At 30.3% G+C, this 27,854-nt stretch overlaps 1 protein-coding gene across 1 annotated transcript in view; it reads right to left on the bottom strand.

The window, feature by feature from the left end:
* LOC118204979 (VWFA and cache domain-containing protein 1) overlaps positions 1-27,854 on the bottom strand; it is a 117,764-nt gene that overhangs the window by 17,879 nt on the left and 72,031 nt on the right. The window contains exons 15-20 of the mRNA XM_085810981.1: positions 24,539-24,707; positions 18,456-18,598; positions 17,667-17,764; positions 11,868-12,062; positions 11,594-11,716; positions 10,789-10,888 (exon numbers count right to left, since the gene is read on the bottom strand). Of these exons, the coding sequence (XP_085667107.1) occupies positions 10,789-10,888; positions 11,594-11,716; positions 11,868-12,062; positions 17,667-17,764; positions 18,456-18,598; positions 24,539-24,707 (828 nt within the window). The remainder of the gene's footprint in view (positions 1-10,788; positions 10,889-11,593; positions 11,717-11,867; positions 12,063-17,666; positions 17,765-18,455; positions 18,599-24,538; positions 24,708-27,854) is intronic.

The raw sequence follows: 27,854 nt of genomic DNA, 5'->3' as shown, positions 1-27,854 counted from the left end.
CATAACCGTTATGACAATAACTCAAATAATTTGGTTTTTATATACAATCTTGCTCTAAAGAACAACAATTTAAATTCCAAACTATTTTGCTCTGCTGTGCTCTGCTATTAGAGAACACGGTTACAAGTGACACTCAAAGTAATTATTAACAACTTGAAGAGATGCTAATAATAAATGAGAATATTATAATATGAAAATATTACATGAATTAAATAAACTAGTAAATGAAAGCCAGTAAGAGCTCAAAGATGTGTTTAATAGTAAATTCCTGTTTGTTACAAATGCAGACCCAAAACATGAAAGTGTAGCGCTTGTAATTGAGCAGATATCCAAAATAAAATTTTACAAATTTAATGATACAATAAGGTATAATTTTTGTATTAATTGTTATTACAAGTTAGATCTGCACATTTGATGTAAGTAAAAGTAAGCACATTAAATTATAATACAGTCCGTTATTTAAGTCTTTAAAATACTGAGGATTGGTGTGTTTTGCTTCAATTTAATCTTTATCTTAGAACACTTTGCAGCACAAGAAAAGAAAACATTAAAATCTTTTTAAGGGTAAATTATTTATACAGTCCGACAGTTATTCCTTTTAATAAAATACACTTTGTACAAATGTAAACTTACTTATTATAATAACATTGCTATGATTCCACAGTGCCAAAGATATGCATCACTAATATCGTATGCATAATATAAGCATGTTTTATCATAGTTTCATTTCCAGTAGTCATATGAAAGATTTCTCATTTACTTGCTACTATGAGTATGTGTAAAAAAGACTTAATATTATTAGCCACATATAAATATATATGTAATATCAATAATATCTTTAGGCTACTCATAACAAATACAAAGAGATTGATATTCCTATTATTAAATTTGAATACGTACATTGATGAAACAACTGAAATTAGTGAAATCCTTTTACAGTTTTTACAAGCAGTGCCTGATTACTGCCCAAGCCTTTTATGGACTCCAAAATTACCTTAACAACTTCTCATAATTCTGCTTTCACTACATGAAAAAAAAGCCTGATGTAGACACCACATGGCTTTTCTGTAAGGCTTATTAAATTTTGCAAATTTTTTTTTGCTGCACTTCATTTAAACTTATTTCTTTATTTAAGATATATTTCTTATTCAATTAATTCAGTTCTCACTTTGCAGTAAGGCAAAATATATAAAAACTCAAAACCATTTTCATTAAAAATTGATGAATACAGAAAAACATAAAAGTTAAAACAGTTTAAAAAGACAATTTTTACAATTAAAATTAGAGTTTCTATGCAAAAACAAGCAATTCAGCCAGTGGGCTAGAAGGCAAATTTTTTAGTGCACAAAACTGAGTTTTCTTTTGGTCCCATTCAGCTAAAACACATTGAAGGTGCAGAAACTGACTTAATTCACTATTCTGCTAAGTTTCAACTGTAAATGAATGGATGCTCCATCAGGCTTAGTCACATTTAAACAACTTTTAAATTGTTGATAATTCTACAACTATTGCATGCAGACTAACTAAAGGCATAAAAAAACCTTAACCAGAACATAAGAAGAACATAATTCAATCACTTTTAAAGCAAAAAGTGTACAATCTACCAACATATAAAAATAAAAAAGCTCATCTTGCTGAGTAACAAATAAGGTATATATAGTTATATACTTCTGTTGCGGCCGATTGCAAACAAAAAGGGTGGTGCATAATTACATATTATAGCCATATACAAAATTTACATGTTCTGAGGCTACTCGTTTTTTGAGTTATGCAAGATACATACATTCATACACATGTACAGTGCTAAAAAAAAAAAAAAAGAAAAGGGGGGGGGACAGTTCTGTATCTCCCGCTCTACTGGGCCGATTCACGAATTCAAATTGCGTTCTTCATGTCTCGAAAGCGCGACTAAGGATATATAGTAGATTTATATATAGCTTTACTCTAACAGTGATTTGGACACGAAATCGAACTTTTTCTGAAATAACATACCAATTTTTTTTTCCATATTTTGATTCTAGGACTCAAATTATGCCTAAATATTAAATTTTGTAGGTGCGAAATTTACGGAGAAATTCAACAATTTATGTTGGCGCTTTTTATTCAGTTTGCGCAAAAATTAGTTTACTTGCCGAACTTCTTAATATGTGGCAACCTATATTCATTTCCATTTTTACATAGTGTGTGAGAGGAAAATAAGACCCAATCATTCCTTCCTTCAAATAATGTTCTTTATATTATATTTTTAATTATAATTGTTATTAATTTTAAGCAATTTTTTTCCCTTTCGAATTTCATTTTAATTGTTTAAGTTTCATGGTTTCTTTCGAATAACTGTTTTAAAAATTTCTATTTACTCATTCGAACTGCGTAGTTTAAATCAAAGGTGCATCATTTTTTCTTTTTTTCAAATAGTTTTCTTTATGCTATATTTTTAGTCATAGTTACTATTTTACATAATTTTTTAATTTTTAGACTTTTATTTTAATTGTTAGTGTTGCATTCCCTCTTCAGACAATTATTTTAAAATTTTCTATTTATTCATTCGAACTGAGCATTTTAAATATATTTATTAATGTAAATTTTTCAGAATTTGATTTTATTTATTTGAATTGCGTTTCTTTCAGAAGAATACTTTGTAACGCAGACTACGATGCATTTGAAAACTGCATGTATTAAAAGATAAATTACATTAAAGCACAGTTCACATGCCTTTTAATGTTCTGTTCAACACAATTTTATCCTACATTTGATTTCTTAAAGCGTTATTCATATTTTGGTCAAATATTTTATTTTTGAAATCGCAAGAATCAATATCATAATATAAAAAAGTTTTAAATTAAAAAAATACAAATACTAAATTTATTTTTTCATCTCTTTTTCTTTAGGCATTCTGCTTCATTCTTGCTCTTTTTCTTTAGGCATTCTGCAAGTATATTAAAAAGCATCCAACTTTTCGAAATATCTTAGTATTTCTAACAATCATTTTAAATAAAGTTATTGCCTTCCATTTCATAAAGGCCCACAAACGGCCGAGCAGTAAAGTCGCTGAACACTGGTAGTTCACTCCGGGGTCCGAATCCCGGTAAACGGGCTGGTTGCATGGACGTTTTCATGGATTTTCTCATGTGTAACGTGTATGCCATCTGGTTTCCCTTAGAAAGTTCTTCACGAAGGCATTCCTCCTTTTAGGCAGATAGCCCTGCTTTGCCGTAACTTAATAATCCAATTCAATTCATTTCATCAGTATTTGGTCAGAGCCTTTATCAGTCTTTAGAGGGTAAGCATTTTGAAGGTATGAGATGAAAGGAAAGACTGGTTTCATCAAGAGGTTTTAGTTTATTTAATTATGACAAAGCAAACTAGGGCTATCTGCCTAAGGGGAGAGATGCCTTCGTGGAGGACTTTCTAAGGGAAACTGGCTCGTATACATGTCACACATGGGGAAAGCCATGAAAACGCCCATGCAGCCAGCCCGTTCGCGGGATCTGAACCTCGAACCGTACTACCAGTGTTCAGTGAGTTTACCGCTCAGGCGCTGTTTCATCAGGAGGGGAAAAAAAAAGTCTTTAGGTGACATCCACATACATCACTGGATAAACTCCTGAATCTTCAAATAATTCGACTGAGAAATCATGGGATTCTCTGTTTATGATATGATGTTCTATAACGTAATTTAAATTTATACAACCATATAGTCTAAAACCAGTTGCTCTTCACTTTAATCTGCAATGATATCGTTTTTCTCTTTTCTGTTAACACAAGCTCAATTGATGGTATTTGCTGGTGTACACGTCCAAGTGTTTTCTCTTTGAACGCCTAAATTCTTTGAAGTATCCTGAAAGCATATTCAAAAGCGTCCAATATTTTTAAACATCTTGGTATGTCTGACAGCCAAATTTTCCCTGCAAATTTTTGCTTACTTTTCTCCCTAATTTTCTTCTTTCTTTCTACAGTTATTTTCAGTGCTCACACAAGAAAATTAAAATTTTTCGATTACTAGACTTAAAAAGCATCCAACTTTTAAAATAAATTTTTCATTCTTGTCAATTTTTTAAAATATCAATTACATGAATTGCGTTTCAGCTGAAGACAGCTTTTAATTTTCTAATCATTTTTACTATAAATAAAGTTTAAAGCGAAGTCCAAAGGATAAATATTTTAATTAAAAGATTTTTGCTAAATGACAAAGAAATAAAACAGTCCAGCAGGGTTTATTCTGTGCCACCCAGTGAACCGATTCTTATATCGGCTGAAACAATCTAAATCATATTAAAGAACATGTTTTTTTATACAATCTATGATGAGAGAGAAAAATTAGCTTCTTAAAACATTCTTTCTAAGAGAATTAATATAAAAATTTATATTTATATATATATTTTTTAAAGCTGGGACTTGAACCAAACTGTCAAACTTTTAAAGTTTAATTTACATGGTGGTTATAATTAAAGTACCAGTTTGAAATGGTCATAAAAGGAACCAAATGTTATCAAACTTGGGAATCGTGTAAAGGAGGTTATGGGAATTGTTTTTCCGCGGAAAAAAAAAAAGAGTTCAAAAACTCACTACCAGGGGAAAAATGACGCAGTATACAATATTGTTAAATGAAATAAGACACGAAAACATTGGTTTAAAACGTGTTTAATATTTTCCGAAACGTGTTACAAAGCATGTTCAATGTAGCGTCCAGCATTTTCCGAAAGTAAGTTAAATCAAGTTACTGCATTCTCAACAGCAGCTCTTAGCATTTCAGGAGGAATGTTACGGACATGTCAGTGTATCACATCTTTCTGCCAAATTGTTTAGATTATCACCATAAACAGTGCTTTTGAGATAACCCCATAGCCAAAAGTCGCAGATCTTGAGGTCTGGTGGGAAGAGGGAATATATTTTTAAAGCTGGGATTTGAACCAAACTGTCAAACTTTTAAAGTTTAATTTACATGGAGATTATAATTAAAGTTTCAATTTGAAATGGTCATAAAAGGAAAACTACCGGACCAAATATTATCAAACTTGGGAATCGTGTAAAGGAGGTTCTGGGAATTTATTTTCCGCGGGGGGAAAAAAAAAAAAAAAAAGAGTTCAAAAACTCACTACCAGGGGAAAAATGACGCAGTATACAATATTGTTAAATGAAATAAGACATGAAAACATTGGTTTAAAATGTGTTTAATTGTTTCCGAAACGTGTTACAAAGCATGTTCAATGTAGCGTCCAGCATTTTCCGAAGCAAGTTAAATCCTGTTACTGCAGTCTCAACAGCAGCTCTTAGCATATCAGGAGGAATGTTACGGCATATCGGTGTATCACATTTTTCATTTCTGCCAAATTGTTTAGATTATCACCATAAACAGTGCTTTTGAGATAACCCCATAGCCAAAAGTCACAGAGGTTAAGGTCTGGTGGGAAGAGGTGAAGTGTCGGCCTATAAGACGTTCATTCGTGAAATGTTGCCTAAGTAACTGTGCGATACATGTGAGGTGGGGCCCAGCCCTGCATAAAAATCCTAGTATCTAAAATGCCACGTTAGTGCAGTTTATGTATCACGAAACATTTTAACATTGACTCTAAGCGAGCTGCAATCACAGTGGTCCAGCTGTCGACTGCTCTTCAGAGAAAAATGGTTCAGTTATGAAACTAGCTGTCATTCCACACCGTTTGGTGTGGAATGTCTGCTATGCAATCGAATGCAGTAGGAGAATGCAATGGAACTAGATCGATTAAAAGTGTTTTGAATCAGTATCTTCATGTTTTAGGGCAAATTCAGGCTTCAAAAATAATTAGCGATCTGTAAGAAAACGATTTCCAGATTGTACGCACGTGTGCGAGTGATTTGCGATCTCACATTTTCTAATCGCTAATTCGTGGTTTTCACGGACGAATTTCCCCCTTACACGAATGGCGCACTCGACTTTTATCGAATTTAACGTCTATAAATGGTAATTTGCTTACTTCAAAGTTTCTTAAGTGTATACAACATATTAAACCCGTGTAACAAAAGGTTAAGTTAGATTCTGACCCATATTTTGTTTAACAATATTACATACAGCGATATTTTCCCCTGATAGTGAGGTTTCGAACTTTCTTTTTTTCGGAAAATAAGTTCCCATGACTGCCTTTACACGGTTACCAAGTTTGATAACATCTGATCGAGTAGATTTTTTTTTATGACCGTTTCAAAGTGGAACTTTAATTATAACCACACTGTATATTATTAAATTTTAATTTGAAGCTATGCGTTATATGTATACCATGCATAAAATTTTCGCTTTTATGGAAAAATAAACAATCAAAGCAAATATACTATGGATAACGGACCAAAACTGAAAAAATTTCCCCTCCCTCTGAAAATAAAATATTGAAACTTCGACCTTGAATTTATTGGATTATACAAAATATTCAATTTGACTTAGAAGATAAGTCCTAGTTCCGACAACAATTCCAAATTACTGAAGTTGAAGTAAAAGGTTTAGTATATATTCACTGTATGTTAATAAAATAATCAGAATGTAATAAAAATAGATTATAGAATTTACGCTGATGCAAGTTTTTGTCCAAATGCACAACATGTAATGGAAAAGAAGGCTTGTAGAGATCTGTTTTCGACATGCCTCTAAAAGTAGATGTTATACTCCTTTTGTCTCTTCAATGTCAAAAAACTTTCCTTTGAGAGGCATTTTTAGTTTTTGGGAAAGAAAAAAAATCACAAGAAGACAAATTTGAAGAACATGCAGGACGATTGAGTACACATACTTATTTTTGGAACATAAGCAGTTCCTGATTGGTTACTGAATAATGAAAAGATGCATTGTCATGCAATACAAAAAATTTGGAATATGTTTTCTGACTGAATAACGAAAGTCATCTGCTTAATTCACAGCCATTTACAAGTCAACTACTCAGGCAATTGCAGAATCGTTTTGAGCCTGAGCTTGCAAGACAAACCTAATCACTGGATTAAAACACTTCTTTAATCTTCCGAGAACATTACTTCTTTAGCTCATATTCCAAGAATATTAAGTGAATACGATTATTGTAAAAGAAATTGAATATTCATTTCCACTACGGCTTGGTAATTTACTAACGAGTTAACAAAACTTAAATTTTGCTTTTTGTGTTTAAGAATACAACAATATTTTAAATATTTACAAATAAAATATTAAATTAGAGATTTAATTGGAGCCTCACCAGTTGCCTAACATTTGAAGATTGTTAAATACTTCTTGTTTGTTGCGAAGTCTAACCCAGGTTGCATGGTTGGTTTTCGTAGTTTTCTAGGTTCTCTATGAAAGCATCTTAACCAAATAGCTCCCATGTTCTTTCTATGTTCAAATAACTAACTAACCTAATTTAAGCATGATTTCCAAGTGAAGTTACTAGCAAAACCCGAATACTCATTAAAAATCATGTAGCTTGCCAATCGGGAGTACCATGAAAGATACAGCGTCAATAATTGAATTGCTGTTACGGTATGCTGTTTCTAAACTTAGATGGCCATTCCTTAATTAAATATAATTGATAACTTCTCCTTGAGCTGACGGTAAGAACTGAAGTGTAAATAAATAATATCGTGTGCAATCTTAATATAAAATTAGAAATATTTGCATTCAGACAGAAAGTTTTTTGAAATATTTACAATTATTTTATAAGAAGGATTTATTAATAACTGTAATAATTACTCTTATTATATTACTGATGATTAGAATTCAGTTCTTGATTGACACTTACATTCTAAATTAGAATTTTAAGGATGTAATGAAAATACGTTGCGCATAAAAATACATTTTAGGATAAAAAATGAGTTGATTTTTTATGTTTTAAAACTTCTTAAATTCATTTAATAAACATCACACCCTCATTGTTAACTGAATCCAGAATGTTGGGTGTCATTTATATAATTATTCTTACTTGTTCACAGAACCTGTTGACTTATCCAACCATTAAGTAGCTGATGATCATTCTACATAACCATTGAACTTCCATTTATTCGGTCTCTAGAGGGTTGTATGTTTATATTTGACTTTTATAAAAATGATTATTCTAAATCTTATGTTTCTATAAAAATATGGATGATAGTATCAGCCGCTCTTTCAGCCACTTCATAAGCAACAGCTTGTTTAGAAATAAATTATGCAGTTAATGTCATAAAATATTTTCATAAAATTCAAATAAACATCAAACAAAAGTTCTCAACTTTTAGACAATTCGATTTAAACGAAGTTAAAGTAAAGTAGCAGACGATAAAACGCCGAAGATAAAAATTTACTCTTACAAATATTTTTTTAAAAAAGGAAAGAAAGAGAGAAATTAAAAAAAAAAAAAAAAATAGTTAAAAATTTGAATAATATTATCTATAATAAAAAAAATAGCTTTTCATATATTATTAATAAATATTTATTACGCATCATTGAGGGAAAAAATTTTGTATAATTAATTCTCCGTAAAATTTTATTTGAAATTTAAGGTTAAAAATAGCTGTGGCATTTCAGTGTAACAAAAATCCAGAAACCACATTTGGCGTTATTATCGCTTTAAAAAAAAAAAAAAAAAAAAAAAAAAAAAAAGCCAAATTTCAAAACGCATATGTAAATTCGTGTATATCTTATAAAATTTTGAATAAAAAAGTCTAATTTTTTGCAGGTATGCTTAGAAATGCACCTACTTTAAGATGATGGTAAAAATTTTATAGGTTATAATTCAAAATTTTTTTGAAAAATTTATAAAAATTATTTAAAAATAGAAATTTAAAAAATAAAACACAAAAAAATGGGTAAATTTTATTTGGAATGAGCCTAAATTTTGAAATGTGAAAGGAAAAATCAAAAACGTTTAATAAAAAAAAAAGAGACATTAATAAATATTTGTCAAATTCAATTAACATTGAGGAGCTAAAATTTTGAGAGCTAATATTTTAAAAACTACTCGTGCGATTTTTACAAAACTTAGCATTCTGGCATAATTTGAGTCGTAGAATCGAAATATGGAAAAAAATTGGTATGTTATTTCAGAAAAAGTCCGATTTTGTGTCAAAATACCTATGTTAGAATAGTGCTATATATAAATCTAATATATATCCTGAGTCGCGCTTTTGAGGCATGAAAAATGCAGTTTGAATTTTGTCAATCGGTTCAGTAGAATGTTGATACAGACGTCATGAACAGAATCTCTTCTGAATTCATTTTAAATACATTTTTTTTATTCATTTTGGGAAAAAACAGACCTTTATCTTATCCATATATACAGATATTATGCAAAAACATCGCTCAGATGGATTTGAATAGCAGTCGAAATATGATACCGAAAATTTTTCTTAATTGCAATAACTTCCATTATTTCATACAAGGAAGTAACAAAAGAAAACTAGGTGTCTTACTTGGGGCTTATTTGTAAACTGATGTTTTTTGTTACTTTACGTGAAATCATAAGCAAAGATCTAGAAAAAATACAATATTCTCTTTCAGAATATGAAGGATCAAGAACATAATAACATGGCAAAATGGACTTTGACGTTTTCATTGAAGTAAGAAAATAAAAATGTGTCACTGTAAATTAGAAATTCAGTAATTAATTTTTTCAGGAATTTGAAAAATTGTACCAAGTTTTAAATGCAAATACCTTGAAAATGCCTTTATGATTACTATAATATTTGCATTTTTGCATAACCTGAGGTGAGAAATTGAACTGGCACATAATTTTAGAAACATAAAAATATAAATATATATTTTAAGCCACACTTTTGAGACATGAAAATTGGAATTTAATGTTTGTTGATTGGCTAACTAGAATGGGAGATAAAGCATTGTTCCACTTTTTTTCTTGAATTGGCTGTACTAAATTTAAAATTTATCACCTTTACATTTTAGGAATATTTTACAGCCTACAAATAACAATGCAATTTAACAAATATAAATAAGTTACTGAAATGATAATACTTAAAAAGACGTGATTATGGAAAAAACAACCAAGGCAAATGATAACAAAATGGAATTAAAAAATCTTGCCATCTTAGATGGAATACATTACACTGACAATGGAATTTGATGAATATCCACATTATAAAACTTCAAATAATTTAGTTATGTGGTTTTAATTAATGTGTTATTTACTCTTCATAGGTAGAGAACATCACTGTTTTTCAACTGGCTCAAACCTTGGGTAATGTTTTAAAGGAATTAGAATATGCAGTGGATTTCCAAATATACAATTTGACCAGAAATATTTGAAAAACAATTTCTTAGGTTATAAGGTATTTTTTTCCTTCTTTCCACATGCCTTTTGTGGTGTAATTGGAAGCAAACTCAACGTGCATTCGAGAGGCCCAGGGTTCAAGTTACAGAGACGGCATTGCACATTTTTCACGTCTCCTCCTTCAAAAAACCCTAATGACTATATGGTAAAGAATACCAGCAAAGCTCTTGATTTTGAGATTAAGAAAAGCAATGGTGGCATCAAATTTCAGCTTTTTAATCTTACAAGAGACTGCATTCAAGAAGCAATGGATAAAGAAATAAAGAAGGGGGGGGGTCTCGCTATTAAGGAAACTGACAATGCACAAACAATTTTTTCTATTTTAGTTTTCCCAATACATTTTACGAAATGAAAGAACAAATGATATTTGAAAAAAATGATGTAGTTTGATATTAACATTAAAATCATGGTTTTTTTCAATGATAGAAATTCTGAATGAAATGAAGCACGTTCACTCAATTCGTAACTATCAGGCCAATGGTTAAAAATGAATTTCAGAGTTCTCAGATTATTTATTAACAGAAATATTAAAACTAACTTTGTGTGTAATATGTTGCTGTTCAACTGGTCCACGTCCACTCGGATCAATCAAATCTGGATGAGATACAAGGTAACCTTTGTCATCCAACAAGAAACATCTAAAAAAGATAAAAAGTGTTACTCTTTTTTGTTCCAACTATAATTTTGGCATTTTTTAATAGTAAGATATATGCTTATCTTTTTGGCCCATAATAAAAATTAACTGTAACCAAAAGAAGTTGTAAAAAGTTTATTTTGTAATGTTATAGAGCTCCAGAAATATTCCTCTACATGCTGATACTAACTCTTACGATTGTCCTTAGGTTGAAAAAAATATGTAATTTGAAGCTGACTTTTCAAGAGATATTTTAAAAACAGTTGTCATAGTACAAAAGGGTTTACAATGTAGGCATTCAACAGCTAGCATTCAAATTTGTCTCAATGCAGAACTTTTAGTATTTATGTAATTAGCTTTCATTATTAATATAATTTAGTAAAAAATATAATTAATTGATTAATGATTAAATTGATTAATGATTAAAATGCAAACTCAATGGTTTAATCATTAATCAATTATTTATGTTAGTTTTTCAAAATGAAAACATTGCATTAATTTCATTACAGCCCTTCAATTTTCCATTTAAAAATTAAGCCAGAAAAAAATATTGACATCTTATTTCAAAGGATTATATATATATATACATTATTAAAGGACAAATTTTAGTAAAGAGCAAAAATATGTAATATGAATTAATACATTTAGTCATTTTAACATACCCATTATAGTAATTCACAAAATAAATAATAAATTGCTTCTAACTTACATTACTGTATCATGCCTGCAAATAGGAATCTTTTCATGTAGGAACTTATGAAAATAGCCAAATGTAAAATCCATTCCCATGACTGCAACCACATTATCTGTGGAGCTATGCATAGCAGCAGGTCTGAAAACAATAAATAATCGTTTTGTTAATGAAGAGAAAATGTAAAGCTACATAGTGATATCTATTTTTAACTTAAAACACAATTTAAAGTCAGGTAATCAATCAAATTACTTGAAATATCATTTTACCTCTCTAAGAATTTCAAACTTACTTTCCCTCAAATATTGTATGGCTCAGTGTTATAACATAGCCCGCTCCTCCAACATCTAGATAAGGTGCTGTCAAAATGATTTTCCCCGGGTGCTCTAAAGCTCTAATGTACCAATCACGGCGAGTTGGATCATAAGATTTATCAATTAATGTTGCTGGATAAACTTGAAAAACACCATTACATGTAGCAATAAACCTACAACATAAAGGAAAATAAATTAATACACTAAAGAAACATTTTTTACACAAAAAAAGATAATGAAAAGAAATAAATTTACTTCTGTGTTATCAATATTTTTCACAGATTTTCTATACTTTTAAAATTCCCGATCTGCTAACAAGGAAATGTTTGTCCTAACTAATCATCATTACAAAACATCGGAAAATAACAAAGTAAATATTTTATAAAACACATTTATTCTTAACTATATATTTCAACGTAGAAATGCAAAACTTCTGAATAATCCCTATACACAGGATTTTTCTTTGCTTAACGACATGGAGTTAAATACATTCTCTTGTGACTTAAAAAAAGAAAAAAAAAAAAAAATTCCTTAAATTTACCTCTAAGTACCAATATCTTTAAAGATTCAGTCATCATGTTTCATTTCTGCATAGTATTTTTATTAATTTATATTGCAACTCCTTTATTGCTTGTTTTAAAAACACTCATATCGCAGGACTAATTTTAAGATAAATGTTTTTTTTAAAAAAAACTTTATTATTAAACATCACTTTAACATTTGAACTTTATTATTTAACTTTTCACTTCTTTGGCCCCATAAAATTCAACAGCAAAATCATAAAATTTTTAAAAACAGCATATCTTTAGAATTCCCATTACAACATTAAGTGTTGTCATACATCTTTTAGTCTACAAGGACTATTGGTCTTGAACCTCACTTTTGCATTGAATCCCTAATATTGCCTGTTTCACTTTCCAAATGAAATGTTTGAATTTTCATATTGCCTGTTTCACTTTCCAAATGACTAGCTGCTGGCATTTGGAAAGGAATGGCCAGCAGAATAAATAATATATACATACGAATACGAATATATATATACGAATACGAATCAAGATACTATTGAATTCCTAGACCTGCAAATTATTAAACACAGCAAAATTAAATTATTTGATAAAAGAAGGAATTTCCATTTTCCTACTATTAAACTAATTAATTGGAACTCTAATATCTCTAGAAAAGTAATAGAAAACACCTTTCATAGCCAAATTATCAGAATAAAAAATATATGTACTGAAAATGACGATTTAAAGGAAGAAATCATAAAACTAATTAATGTACAAGTTGATAACCAAGTACCACCAAAATTTATTAATTTATATATTAAAAAGGCAGGCCTTTATAAATTTTTGGCTCTTTTGGAAATGATAACATTACCTTAAACCTTAGCTGGAGGGTTATGAAGGATATAAAAGAGTAGAGAAATTATTGTAAATTTTTATTGTAAATATTTTGTAAATATGAATACTGGATTCTTTCCTTTTACTAATAAAGGGCCAACTCTTTTCAAAAGTCTCAATTATAGCCCGAATTGAGTGAAGATTTTAATCTTCTTCTTCTAATTTTCCATACTTTAGCCAGCATTTAGTTAAGTTTTGATATACCAATTGAGATCAAGTTCATTAAACTTTTAATATTTTCTTTCATCAAATTTAAGTTTTATTTCACTTCCTAAAGGAATTTTTAGTTTTTTAAGGATTTTTAGTTTTCATTTCAAAAAAATTTTGGGAAATTTTATTTTAAAACTTTAATATTAAAACATTTCAGTTTTTCTTAATTACTTTAATTTTTTGCAATTTTCACACAAATATCTTTCACTTAATTTTTTTAACAATTTTCACAATTTTTCAACAGAACACACATTTCAAATTACAAACAGTTTACATTTAATTTCCTTCAAGCAAACATACATCTCTTAATTGGCTCAGTTACATAACTCCCTAAATAATTGATATTACTACCTTTAGAATTTTTAATTTAATTTAATTTTTAATATTAATGTTTACAAAAATTTTTTTACTATAACAAAGATAGCAGTTTGACACTCAACTTTACCTACATAAGCGCCATCTATATAATTTGAAGAACACACTTACTTCTCTTTCACAACACTTTTGCAGACCCCAACACTCCTATAGTAGGTAAGTTAGAATTAAAACTTACTATTTACTTGCTTTAAGTATTTTTTTTTTTTTTTTAAATTTTTTATGTAGTATCTAAGTATTTTCTAAATATGAAATTATATTTTGAATATATATATTTTTTAAATTTGTGAATTAGTTCTTTTTGTTTCTTATTGGTTTATATGGATTATGTATAGTTCTTTTATAGTTTCTTTTTATTGATTTGCATATTCGTGTAGGGAAAGTTTCTGTAGACAAGGATTTCTAAAATACATTGGTTTCTAGATTTTTTTTTATTATTTTATAAAAAATTAATTTTTAAAAAATTTAATTTTTTAAGAAAAAGTTTAATTCTTGACTTTACTCGCTTGTTACTCAAAAGACTTCATTAGTATTTTCCTTTTTGAACTTTAATTCTTAAATGTTAATTTCTAAGGGTACCGCTTTATTAGAATTACTTTTGATTTTGACTTTTACCCTTGCCTGCATGAATGACGAAATACGAATTGAATGATTGGAGAGTTAGGTTTGGAGGCAACTTCCCCTTGATAAGTCTGTCTCCTGCCTACTCTACGGTCATTCACATATGCATTTTTTTAAAAAATTGTTTAATTTAATTTTAATTTATTAAATTAGTAGATTTATTTTCATGGACAGATTTTGCACTTGATTTGCTTATGCTTCTGAATTTAAGTGATATTGTAGATTAGTTCGAAAATCAATCTTTTACATGTTTGCACATTTTTTTAAAAATTATTTTAAATTATTTTGGCTTTTTTCCTTTTTTTAGAATTTAAATTTGCTTTTTTACTTTTATACGTATTTGTTAAGAATTTAAATTTGTTTCAATTTAATATATATATATATATATATATATATATATATATTACCTCTAATAAATTCAGCTAGTGTATTTTCACAGGTCCAGTTGGTAAGTAATAAAAGAGATTTAGAATTGCCTTTACTGCTTTTAAATTGCTTAGTTTATTACTTAAAAACAGGAAGATTAAATTTGAAAGAAAAACTAAATATCTTACTCTTCAACAAAGGAAACTGTCCCTTAAGTTAAACATTTTTTATATGGAGTATCTTTAGAATTCCTGATAAAAATATAAGTGTTGCCATATATATATCTATATATGTCAAATATTAGCCATATTATTTCTTTAAAAATATTATATAGCGATAATATTTGGTAGCAACATCCTTTTATCTATGTTGCCATTCTTTAAAAATAATATATGGCGATAACATATAGTGGCAATATTTGAAAAGTGATAAGAGCATTAAAATTATATGGATCCCTCCCCCCCCCAAAAGTGAGGTTATGCCTATAGCAGTTTTGTGTTGATTTTACTTCAATTTAAAAGCAGGATAGATAATACACTTTAGTTAAGTGAACAAATGTTGGAATTTTCTTTCTTTCAATTTAAATACATGGAATACTTAAAGGTTCCTACTCTTTTAAGTATGTTTCTAGTTTCTCACTAAAGCTTTTAAGAGATGCAGAAGTATTCTCTACTGATAAAAAAGAAAATTATGAACTATTACTTTAAAACATTTTCATCACCTTTACATATGAAATCAGAATTCATACTTCAGTAATGGCAAGAGATGTTGAAAAGTTTTGAATCATGAAGTTTTAGAGTGTTGATTTCAGTAAATTTTAAGAATATTACCTTCAGCATCTCTTTGAAATAAGTTCAACTTAAGGTTCCCACTCAAATTCAACTTTTAATTTCCTTCACCAAATGAAACAATATCTTATTTTACACATAATAAACTGATCTTAAGTGAGAGCAACTGAATAATTTTATATGTTTATTATAAATGTCATTTAATAATTAAAAACATCATAAAAATGTAATTTCATTTTCTCATTATTATGAAGCAAATGAAAAGTATATATATTTAATCCATTCAGAAAAGTAGATAAGAGTTTTTAAAATGAAATATCAAATTCTGGAGAAAAAGTGCTTATTTGTAAAATAAATTAATAACAGTACATCAATGCATTAAAATATTATTTTTCTAATGTTTTAAAATAAAATCGAAAAGTGATTGAAAAAATGATTGGAAAAATGATTAATTTAATTAATCATTAAAACATACCACTAAAAATTGCAATATCTTCTTAAATGCACAATTTATTTTTGAATGCAATAACACTTCTAAATGAAGAGGCAATATAATAATAACACTCATAATGGAAGAGTGATGAAAAGCTCAATAAAAGATAGAGAAAAGAGCTATGCATTATAAAAATAAAATTGTTACTTTTTTTTTTTTTTTTTTAATTATTTGAGAAGGTCGATTTTTTATTTTTTCCCCCTATCTTAAATAGCTTCCCTGACGTCTTGGGAAAAATTTCATTTCCACAGACATTTTTCATTTCTCTAACTTACAGGCAAATATCAGATTAAAAAAATATCTATATATTTTATATTATTTATCTATATAGTTTGTATTATAATATGAATCCACCTGTAGTGTTTCTGAACATTTTTGAATGAAATCATTGTAACTTTTAGACAAAACACACTGGAGCTTCGAATGAGAATCTCCATTATATACCTAAATTGTATCAACAGTTGTAAAACTGATATTGGCACTCAATACAGAATAAACAACTCAATTTCCATAGGAAGAGTAAAATGCATGGGAAAATTTTGAAAGCAACTGAGAAAGAAAGGAAAATTTTGAAAGCAACTGAGGAAGAAATCTATTGTTGAAATGTGAACTCCTATATTCATTTAGGTGAATCGTTCATAAATGGATTTTTTAAGGGGGGGAGGGGGGAGAAAAGTACCTATATTAAGTCCATTTTTATTTTCCTCTGAATAGAAGTATTTATTTCATTTTACTGTCCTCTTGACTATTTAGGAGTTAGGGAAGACTGACTACCACTCTGAATGGCAAGGTAAGCATTCCAGTCCTGTATTACAACATGGTGTCTTTACGTCTTCTCACAAGCGTAATAATATCAGACCATATCTAGTAGTGTAGTCTGTACAAGCTTCTCATTGATGAGACAGCTAAATGACTGATCAGTTCAGCTGTTCCTTAATTAAGTGTCAAACCATTTGAAGACGGGGGGAAAAAACCCTGCATTTTAATAAACTTATACATAAATTAATACCATTTTGTAAATACCCATAGTATTTTAAACATAAGTGAAATTTAGAAGATTGAGTCATTGTTTTTGTCACTATCAGCATTAATTATACTATAGTTCAAATTTTATCTGACAGTGAAATTAACTAATTGTAATTGTTGATTAATGCAGTTTATTTATTGGTTATACTAAGAAATATATTATACTGCTATATGCATCAATCAAGCAACACTTAATTATGACTCTAGGATATATACTGTTTGTAAACCTGAAAAAATTTCTATTTCAGACTTTAAATCTGGTGAATTTAAAATTTGCATTATATACAATTCATTATTTTACACATTATATAATATTTAATAACATATTAATAGGCAAATGCTACAGTCAACCTTTGAATACACGCACTTTAATTTTCATTCATTTGTATAAATCTTTAAAAATTTGATGTTAAGCAGCATGCCCTTTATGAAAATTCAGGATACACCCCTATTTATATGTAACATACACACACATATATATTGTTTAACAACCGTTACCTGCGAACAATATAATTGGAGAACTCTTTATGTTCAGCTGCAGTTTTCCAGGTAGAAGTAATTTGTGATAAAGCAAGAACTTCACTACGCACCCCAGGCTGAAAAATTTTCCAAAAATTAAACGTTTTATCAGAAACATACTAAACTCTCTCAAGAGAATTATTATTTCAATGATGTATACATAAAAACACGAAAATATAAAAGATTACAACTTATAAAACATTAAAATACAGTCTACTGTAATATTAAATATTGTTGCTGGCTACTGATTCAATAGTATCTCTCTGAATTATGGCTCTAAAAAACAGGAAAAAATTAACAATTTAAAAAAAATTAACTGGAAACAGCACAGTAAATAACTTCAGGCAGCTTAAGTAGAATGCAGATGTAAAAGAATTCCTCCACAGTGTGTGAGAAATACTGGCAATTGCCAGTATCACTTGCAAATGACACCTTGTTTGAAAATAAAAATAACAACAACAACTAATCCGAGCCCTCTGAGCTGTATTTAAAGTTGAATACTGGCACAGGTCTGGTGTAGCAGGAGCTCCTAGAGATTTCGGAAAAGACCGGTTGCCAAAGACTGCGAAGGGTGTTTCACTTAAGCTGTTTTTGCATAAATAGATATAATCCCCCCCAAAAAAATAGGTAACTAAATGATAAACAATTCAACAAAAAGGATTTGAATATTTACACATATATACAACAATAATAAGTAGCATAAGCAATAAATAATTAACTTTCATAAAACATTACTGAGGAAATTATACAGCAAGCAAACATTTTTACCTTCAGTCCTGGGTTTGCTATGAGCCCTGTTCGATCCTTTAGATATGCCATATAATTATAAACCATCTGCAATGATTCTTCATCCATTAAGTATTTATAAGGTGAAGTGAAACACGATGCAGACAGAAACAGGGCTGTGTTCCCTGTGAAAAGCAAATAGTAAAAAAAAAAAAAAAAAAAAAAAAAAAAAAAAAAAAAAAAAAAAATTAGAACTTGTTTGCACGCTAATACATGCAAATGTAATGGAAAAGAAATTGTTTTAGGAAAAGACAATCTTTTTATACAAAAAAAAAAAATATATCCAGTGGTATGAAAATGTTTTAACCTGTTTTGCAAAACACAAAATATCTTCATTATGAATTGTTATGTCTGAAAATGAGTTGAATATTCTGCATAGCAATGATATAAAAAATTAATTAACATAACCATGAAGATGTCAATCAGTAATTAAATAAATATATTTTTATGAGTTTATGGGATTCTGCTACGTCTGTAAGCTTGCTTTAGTCTGAAGCAATGACAAGTCTTAAAAAAGGTTAAAATAACCTTTTATTTAAATCTAAAATGAAAAAAATACACTGCTTGTGTGACAGACTAATCTTTGCTAAACCTTAAATCAACACAAGATAAAGTTAAATCCAAATTTAGGTAATGTAGTCTGAGACTACATACACAACACACCATTTAAAAAAAAGGTGGCTCAAGATAATTAACAGCAGGTATTTTAAACATCGGCTAGCAAGATGCTAAAGCCGGAATAACTTTGGCACAGTGCATAACTGCAAGGCAAGGTAGCTAAAACCTCTCACCCTAAAAGATTTAAATACACAACAAATTTGCATTATGGTAAAAAAAATATAGAAAGAAGAGAAAAGTAAAGGTTCAACTCATAACAACTGGTTAATTAACATAAAACTCCACAATGTTCCCCACCAGAATTTTTACTAATCACAAATGAAAGTCTTAATTACCTTGGATAAGATTTTAAATTCTAAAATCTAAAAGCATGAGCGTGCTCTTGCTAAAATTTAGTTTAAAATCACATTCTACAATATTTCATTTAATTTTAACACTTTTTTGGATGCATCATTGACTTTTTATTACATCTACTTACACAAATCTGGAAGAAAAAAAATAGTTTAGCATAGAAATATTTAAGCTAAACAACATGCATGTATAAGAATAACCTTCCACAATTCATGTTTTCTCTCTAAAACTCTTTTTTACAAACTGCAATCCAGCTTTGTGTTGGGTGAGTATTTCAACAACTACCTGCTCATTGAATTCTTATGCGTTAGACACACTAGACCTCAACAACACTCTATTCTAAAACCTCTACCAAATGTTCTAGACTTAAATTTCCTTTAATCCTCCGAGTGGTGCAGGATTTTAGATCCATCATGAAGACCGGTATTTAAAAAGCATTTATTAATTGAGTTTGTATAATTACTTACTTTAGTCTGTATTTTTATAAATTTACATTCATTCAGATGATATTTACAAGATTATTAAAGAAAATAAGAAAGAAAAATATCTTAAACTATAAGCTAATATATGCCAAGTATATTAACTTATAATTTAAGCTAAACAGCTTAAATTTACAGCTTTTAAGCTTTAATGTAGCGAAATATGTGATGACCGGATAAAGCCAGTCATAACGCTCAGAGGGTTAATTTTATAAGTGTTGGCTGGAGTGCCTAACTTTAAATCAACTGATTACCATTTGCAAGCTCTTACTTTTTTCATTTACAAAACATTAGTTCTTAACACATACATTAATATATTCAAGTACCAAACTTCATTCAACATAGGTTAAAAGGGACATAAGTCCAGGTAAAGGTTATCACAAGAAAACTTAAAAGAAATTTTCGATACTGATTTGACCAATCCTGAGATAGACGAGCTATTGAGTCTACTAGAAGAATTTAGTGACATTTTTGACTTTAACAGTATTGCGAAAAAATCCTGATGCAATGCAGTGAAGCACAAGATTGATACAGGTGACAGTGCACCAATCAAACAAAGGCCATACCGGATGTCAGCCACTGAGAGGTGTGTATTGCAGATGAAGTGCAACGAATCCTAAAAGAAGATGTGATACAACCATCAGACAGTCCATGGTCATCTTCAGTCGTGGTTGTGAAGAAGAAAACGGTGAATGACGTTTTTGTGTTGATTACAGATAATTGAACAAGGTAACTAGAAAGGACATCTATCCGTTACCTCGTACGGATGATGCTTTGGACTGCTTGGTTGGTGCAAAAATTTTCTCTATGATGAATCTGAAGTCAGACTACTGGCAAATAGATGTTGATGATAAAGACAGAGAAAAGACAGCTTTTGTGACTCCAGATGGTCTCTATGAATTTAAAGTTATGCTGTTCGGATTATGCAATGCTCCAGCCACATTTGAACAGATGATGGACACAGTACTAAGAGGTCTCAAATGAAATATTTTGTTTTTGCTACCTCGATGACATAATCGTGTACGCACCTAATTTCGAAGAACATCAAAAGCGTTTGAGGAAAATATTGAAATGTATCCAAAGAGCAGGACTGATGCTAAATTCCAAGAAATGTTCATTCAGCAAAAAGAAACTGACTACACTAGGACATTCAGTCGATCAACATGGAATATATCCTGATCCACAAAAGGTAAAGGCTGTAGCAAAGTTCCCTGTTCTGAAAAAAATTACTGATGTCCAAAGTTTTCTGGGTTTGTGCTCCTAATATCAACGATTTATAAAAAATTTTGCAGATATTGCAAGCCCCTGCATGACTTGTTGAAGAAAGATGCAAAATTTTCTTCGAACGCATTACAGATTAAATCTTTCGCAACGCTCAAAAGGCTGCTGACTAGTGGCACTTCCAGATGCAGGAACCAGGATACATTCTGCCCCTAGCGGCTATGGCATCGGTGCAGTACTGTTTCGGATCCAGGAGGGCGAAAAAAGACCAATAGCCTATGCATCCAGGTCCCTTACTGCAGCTGAAAGGAACTATTCCACCACCAAAAAAGAATGCTTTGCTGTCATCTGGCCAATTAGTAAACTCAGGCCATAAATCTACGGAAAACCCTTCACGGTAGTCACAGATTACCACTCTTTATGTTGGCTAGCCAATGTTAATGATCCATCCGGAAGACTTGCACTATGGGCTCTCAGGTTGCAGGAATACGACATAAATATCGTCTATAAGAGCGGTCGCAAACACTCTGCAGATTCACTATCAAGGAAGCCTCTTATAGAACCAATAATTGAGAACAACGCTGCAAAGAAAAGACATCCTTTTCTTTGCAGCGATCGTAGATTACAGAAAAGAGCAGCAGAAGGACAAACGATTAAAATCCATCATTACAACTCTCAAGAGATGTGATGCATATCAAAAGTATGTAGTCCAACCTTTCGTACTGGAAATTCCTAAGAAGAAATTTCTTAAGAAGGGGGAAGAGAAGAAGAAGAAGGGGGGATGTAAGCTAAGAAGAAGAAATGTAGTGAAGAGGAAAGAAGGGAGAAAAGTAGCTTCCTAAGAAGAAGGGGGAAATTCTTCCTAAGAAAAGTGAAATGTAGCGAAAATTGCTCTTTTCGACCAAGCTCCTCGTAGACCGATCTATCTTTGCAAATATTTCACCTTAAATACATTTTCCCTATATATATCTAAAAGCTATATTTTAAAATTAATTTTGGGATTATACGAGCATGTAGATAATTTATCTGTCCATAGTTTACACACACCGAGTTCCAACTAAAATGCATCTCACAATTGGTTTGTTTGCATTATGCACAATCAGTAATCAGTGAAACATAGAGATTTATTAATAACAAATGTATTCATACAGAATCTTCTATGTCAAAAATGGAAAATAAAGGAAATAAACTAAAAAGCATTAATAAATCTCAACTTTCAATTTGAGCACTTTTTGCACATTGTTAGTACCATTATCAAACTAATTGCACCTACGTGAAAATTAATGGCAAAATTACCATAAGGGTTAAATTTTGAGAAAACCTTATAGCAATATTTAAAAATTGTGTATTTATTTATTTACTTACTTTTCCTTTCATTTAAGAATACAATAACTCTGAAGTAATTCTGTTGGCACACACATTTAAAAAAGAATATCACTTTTAGCGAAAATTGCCTGCCAGCACAAATACCATCTGCACACACTGTTAGTGTTGGCATGTTTAATCTTATTTTGTCAAATGCTTTTTTGACATTTGAAAGAAACAGATTTGCTTTAAAACCCTGTGTTGTGAAATTTGTAAAAAAATATCGTTATCATTAAGTACAAGGCGCCTGAAATGGAACTATCACACTACCATTATTACTTCCAGTTCTGTTGGAAAAATAAGCTACAGACTGTCACCAAATTATGTGTAAAGCTTTAAGTACTAATGTTGTATCATATAACACTGTGAAGGTTTGGTACTGGAAGTTCAAAAACAAGGAAAATGACATTCAAAATGCAGGGTGTTCTGGCCGGCCTACTGATGTTGATGAGGTCTGCCTGCAAGAACTTGTGGAAGAAGATCAGTATGCAACCACTAGAGAGCTTGCTAAGAAGTTAGACATTAAAGCCATGTTTATTAGCTGCACCATGCATCGAATAAACTTGACATACAAGTTTAATCATAGGAAGCCATATGAGCTGACTCGAGCAAAAAAGGACAGACATGTTCGCGCCTGCACTAATCTGCTTGAGTACCAATGTAAGGAAAAATTCTGGCCTAGATCATCACTTGTGATGAAATGTGGATTTACTTCAACAACACAGGCCGAAAAGGGGGTTGGTCTGCGTCCGGTGAGTCCGTCCATCAGTGTCGCAAAGCGCAATTTGACTAACAAAAAGATCATGCTTTGTATCTGGTGATATTATTCACAAAGAGTATCTGGAAAAAGATAAAACCCTTGACAGTTAGGTGTTTAGCGAGATGCTAGTCCGTATTGACACTGCTATCAAGGAAAAACGTTGAACTGTGTTCCAGTGCAAAAAGGTAATGTTCTGTAACGTTCCACTTCTTTGAAGAACACTTGGTCACCCGCCCTAAAAGAAGGGACAGAGAACCCTCTTCTCGCCCCGGCCGGAAGAGGGGAGCAGACTTTTCCCCTGATCGCAGGTTTGTGTAAGAAGAATTTGAGATGTGGAAGAGAAAAGAGCGGACACTGGTTTGCATGCTCTACTGTAGTGAAAATGCATTTTGAAGTTTTTCCAAAATGTAATCTGCACATAGTTGTATATATAAGTAAATATTTAGCCTAGAGCAGGTCTTGTTTATTTAACAAAGTTACGACTATGGTATAGTTCCATCAAAATAATGCAAGACCACATGTGTCTGCATTCATTGGCTGGACTCAATATGGACACAAATGGGATCTCTTTGCCCTACCCACTATACAGCCTTGACATTACTCTTTTGGACTTCTACCTTTTTTCACACCTGCAGCTACATCTCGCTCGTGCCCTATTCTATTCTGCACAGGACATTCAAAACGAGGTTGATCTGTTTTTGGACTAATAGGAACTAAGTTTATGGGCCACAGGCTTTGAAAAACTACCATGCAGAAAACTTTCATTACAGGCAGATATTTTGACACACATTTAAGAATACGACAATTACTTTGAAGTAATTTTGCTGGTGGATATATTTTTAAAAATTTTGACACATTTTTATAAGAATTCGCTACTTGCTCAAAATAATCCCTCCCACTGGTCTCTTTTTTCTTCTACTACATTTCCCCCATTTTATTGGTGTCTATCTATTTTCTGTGTTTATAACTCGTAACAAATATAACAATTTTGAAGATGATAAATTTAATTCAGTTATTTATGAAGGATATCGTATTTTGGCATACACAATCTAAATTTTATGTAAGGCATTTTTTAAAATACATGAATTCTCCAATCCACATAATACTTGGTCTCAAGGTATACGAATTATCATTATTTTACCATTTTACAAATAATTTGTTTTATCATTTAATGATAAACATTGCTATAAACAAGTCCGTAAAAGTCTCATACCAAACTTAACTCTATGATAATTTACATTCTAGTTTCAGATTACTCTGATCATACATACCTAGAGAAGATAATTGCTTCATATGCCTACATATATTTGATGATGGCAATAAATCAAGGCGATGATAAGTGAAGTTTGTGCTTTCTGAAGTTATTGAGTTGCTAAGAAATTTCCTTATTTTGGTTGGCTCTATTACTACTACACATACAATATATGGTGTTCCTTCAACCTAAAAAGAAAAGTGGATAAAAATCATAAATGATGAAACACATTTTTCAGAAAACAAAATACAACAATACTGGTATTTGTAATGATTCAGACATTGATTGCTCAAGAGCTCAAATGCTAAATTAGAGACAAATTTGACCTACAGTTGAGAGATCTGAAGAGTGAAAACTGCCACTATTAGGTTTGTACAAAAGTTCTAACCATTTCTGGAGATGCAAGTTAGGAGTGTATTTGATGTTGTGTATGATGGAATAGGGACCGAAATTTTTTACCAATATAATACTTTGGTGGACAACATACAAAAGCAATGTGTTTGTAATAGTCAATTGTTCATAAAAAAATTCAAATGGTTTGCAATAGCAAATGATAAGGAGTATACCAGATATTGTTTGTTGTATATGAGTTTGATAGAGGCAACAATACAGTCCTAATATGTCAAAACATTGATTCAGTGTAGAGCACGATGTGGATGATGATAACAGATGTTACCACTGGCTTAAAAAATTCAAGGACAGAAACAGAAGTTGTAAAGATCCAACAACATTTTAAATGTCTAAGAGTGGTTCTAAGTAGATTTGGGACTAAGTTAAGGTAAATGCCCTACACGCAACTATAAATGAATTAGTGAAAAAGATAAACATACACAGCATAACAGCTGAAAAATGAATGCACACACTTGGGATCACCAGACAGCTAGATCAGTGGGTTCCACATCAGCTCTCTGAAAAGTAATGGGAGGATGAGAGCCAGTACCTTTTTTTCTCATTTCAGAAATGAACCTTTTTTGAAATAAATTGTAAAGATAATAAGAAACAGGCCCTATGCTGTAATATCAAACACCAAAGAACTGTATGTCATATAGTACAGCCTGCTCAATCAAAGAAGGAATGCATCTTGAAAAAGGTTTTGCTAAGTGTATGATGGGTTAGGAAGGAAATGATCAAATGAGAGTTGTTGCTGATGCTGTTGTTCCTTGATAAAAGTAATGCTGACATATGCTGCCAACAGTTGGATAGTCTGAAGTAAAAATAGTTATATAAGTGGTCAGTGCTTATAAGTCAAAATGGTAGTATCTTACAATATGATAATATAAACCTCATGCTGCTTTAATCATTCAGTAAAAAACACTCAACTTTGGTTGGGAAGTTTTATTTCATACATCATATCTTGGACCTTATTCTTTCAGATTACCATCTTTTTCAATCATTACAGAATTTCTTTGTCTTTTAGACCTTTTACAATGTGCATAATAAGAATAACAGCATTATAAGAATTTTTTACTTTAAACCAAAGGAATCTGATTGATTGTTGATTCCAAATGAAGATAATTGTATAAATGCATGGGTATTCAACCCTTTTTTAAATTCCTTTTCTTTTTTCACTTAAAATATGGATAGAACTTTTGCACATATCTAATACAGTTAAACTGAAAAAACAGTAAACCAATAATTTTTTGGGGGGGGGCTAACACCACCATACCAATCAGAAATTCTTTTTAGAGAACTAGGTTATGGAATTTTTATTCTGCATATCTACAAAATAATTTAAAAGTAGTAAAAAAATTGTAATCCTGAGGCATGTTGAAATGTTTGCAGGCTAAGATGTTAATGTTAGCAATCATGAACATAAAAATATTACAAACAGCAACTATGATTTGGTCTTTGAAGAGTAGTTCAATAGAGAGCACATAAATGGACATGACTGATATTAGATTTATTCATGGCTTAAATATATTTTAAATTGTAGAAGATTTATTTGCTCTCTCCCATTTTTCTTTCTTCAGCGTAAAATAGGTTGCAGAAATTTTATTGGGACTTTCCAATTAACCATCAGTTAAAAACTGTATGCCAAATGTGGTAACACGTTTATTTCATCACAAGAGTAACTATGCAAATTATCTAACTGCAAATAAGCAAAAAGAATGAGCATCAGTCCCATGATTTTCAGTTGACATTTTTTTTAGGGGGCCTACAGCTTTAAAAAATTGATACGCATTACATAATTTGGATAGTATCGAATGGAAAAAGTCATGATTAAATTCCTTAAAGACAAATACTTCATCAATACCGACAGACTGTATGAAAAACAATAAAACAAAATTTTAACCATGAATGTTTATGTAATGGCAATTGTAGAGGATACTATCAAATTAAACATTTTTTTATTAAAAACATTTTAAAAGAAAAGAAAAAAAAAAGAAAATTGGTATACCTAGAAAAAATGAAATATGTATTTAAAAAAAATTAACATATAAAAATAAATAAAAAAAAAGGGTCAATTCATATTAGTTGGGTAAATTTTAGATTTAATCATGGCTTTAGAAAGTCTTTCCATGCAGTGAATCAAGACTTTTAGTACTGCAGTGTGAACAAGAACGTGAAGATAATGTGAAACAAGACTGAATTATTGCTTCTATTTATCATTGTTGGGCTGTTTCTGCTCAACATGTTTCTCTAATAGACGTTTAGTGTGGTTAAGCTGTAGTCTTATTCTCAGGTTATTCCAAGAGTATAATATGATTATTTTGAAACCATGTTATGCACACAGTGACATGATATGGAACTGAATTGTACTGAAATATAAATGCTTCATTATCTTGGAAAAGGTCACAAACAGAAGGCTAGCATTTCAGCTGAAGTATTTATTTCATTTATGTATTTTTGAGCATTTATATTTTCCATTAATCATGCAACTTCTGTCTATAGATTTTTGATTCTACATCCAGATCATGACACAAATTGTCTGCATTATGTAAGGTGTTGTGCAATTACCAAGATTGCCACACTACCTGAAAAAGTTAGAGAATTTAAATATTTTAATCAAAATCTGGAAAAATCAGGGAATTTCATACCTTGATCCCACAAAAAGCAGTTTTTGATATAATGTCGGAAACAATCACTTTCTTGGCGAATCGTGTATAGCGTGAGCATCATTCAGACAGCTGGCGTAGAGCCAATTTTCGCAGCACCAATCAGAGATTCTTTTAGAAAGGCAAAGCAAGTTTTTAGTAACATTAAGAATCCAGAGATTTGCATGCGCATTTGCAGTGCATGTTAAACGAAAGTAAATTCCCCCCATTCTCATATAAAACAAAATCTTTTAAACCTTTTCTTTCTTAAATGCATAATTAATTTTTTTGTGTTAGACA

Source organism: Stegodyphus dumicola, chromosome 2, assembly GCF_044657685.1.
Source record: "Stegodyphus dumicola isolate Sdum_Otavi_A_Nest chromosome 2, ASM4465768v1".
Classification (NCBI taxonomy): domain Eukaryota; kingdom Metazoa; phylum Arthropoda; class Arachnida; order Araneae; family Eresidae; genus Stegodyphus; species Stegodyphus dumicola.
Note: the sequence above shows the minus strand (reverse complement) of the source record. Positions and strands in the feature narration are given on the sequence as shown.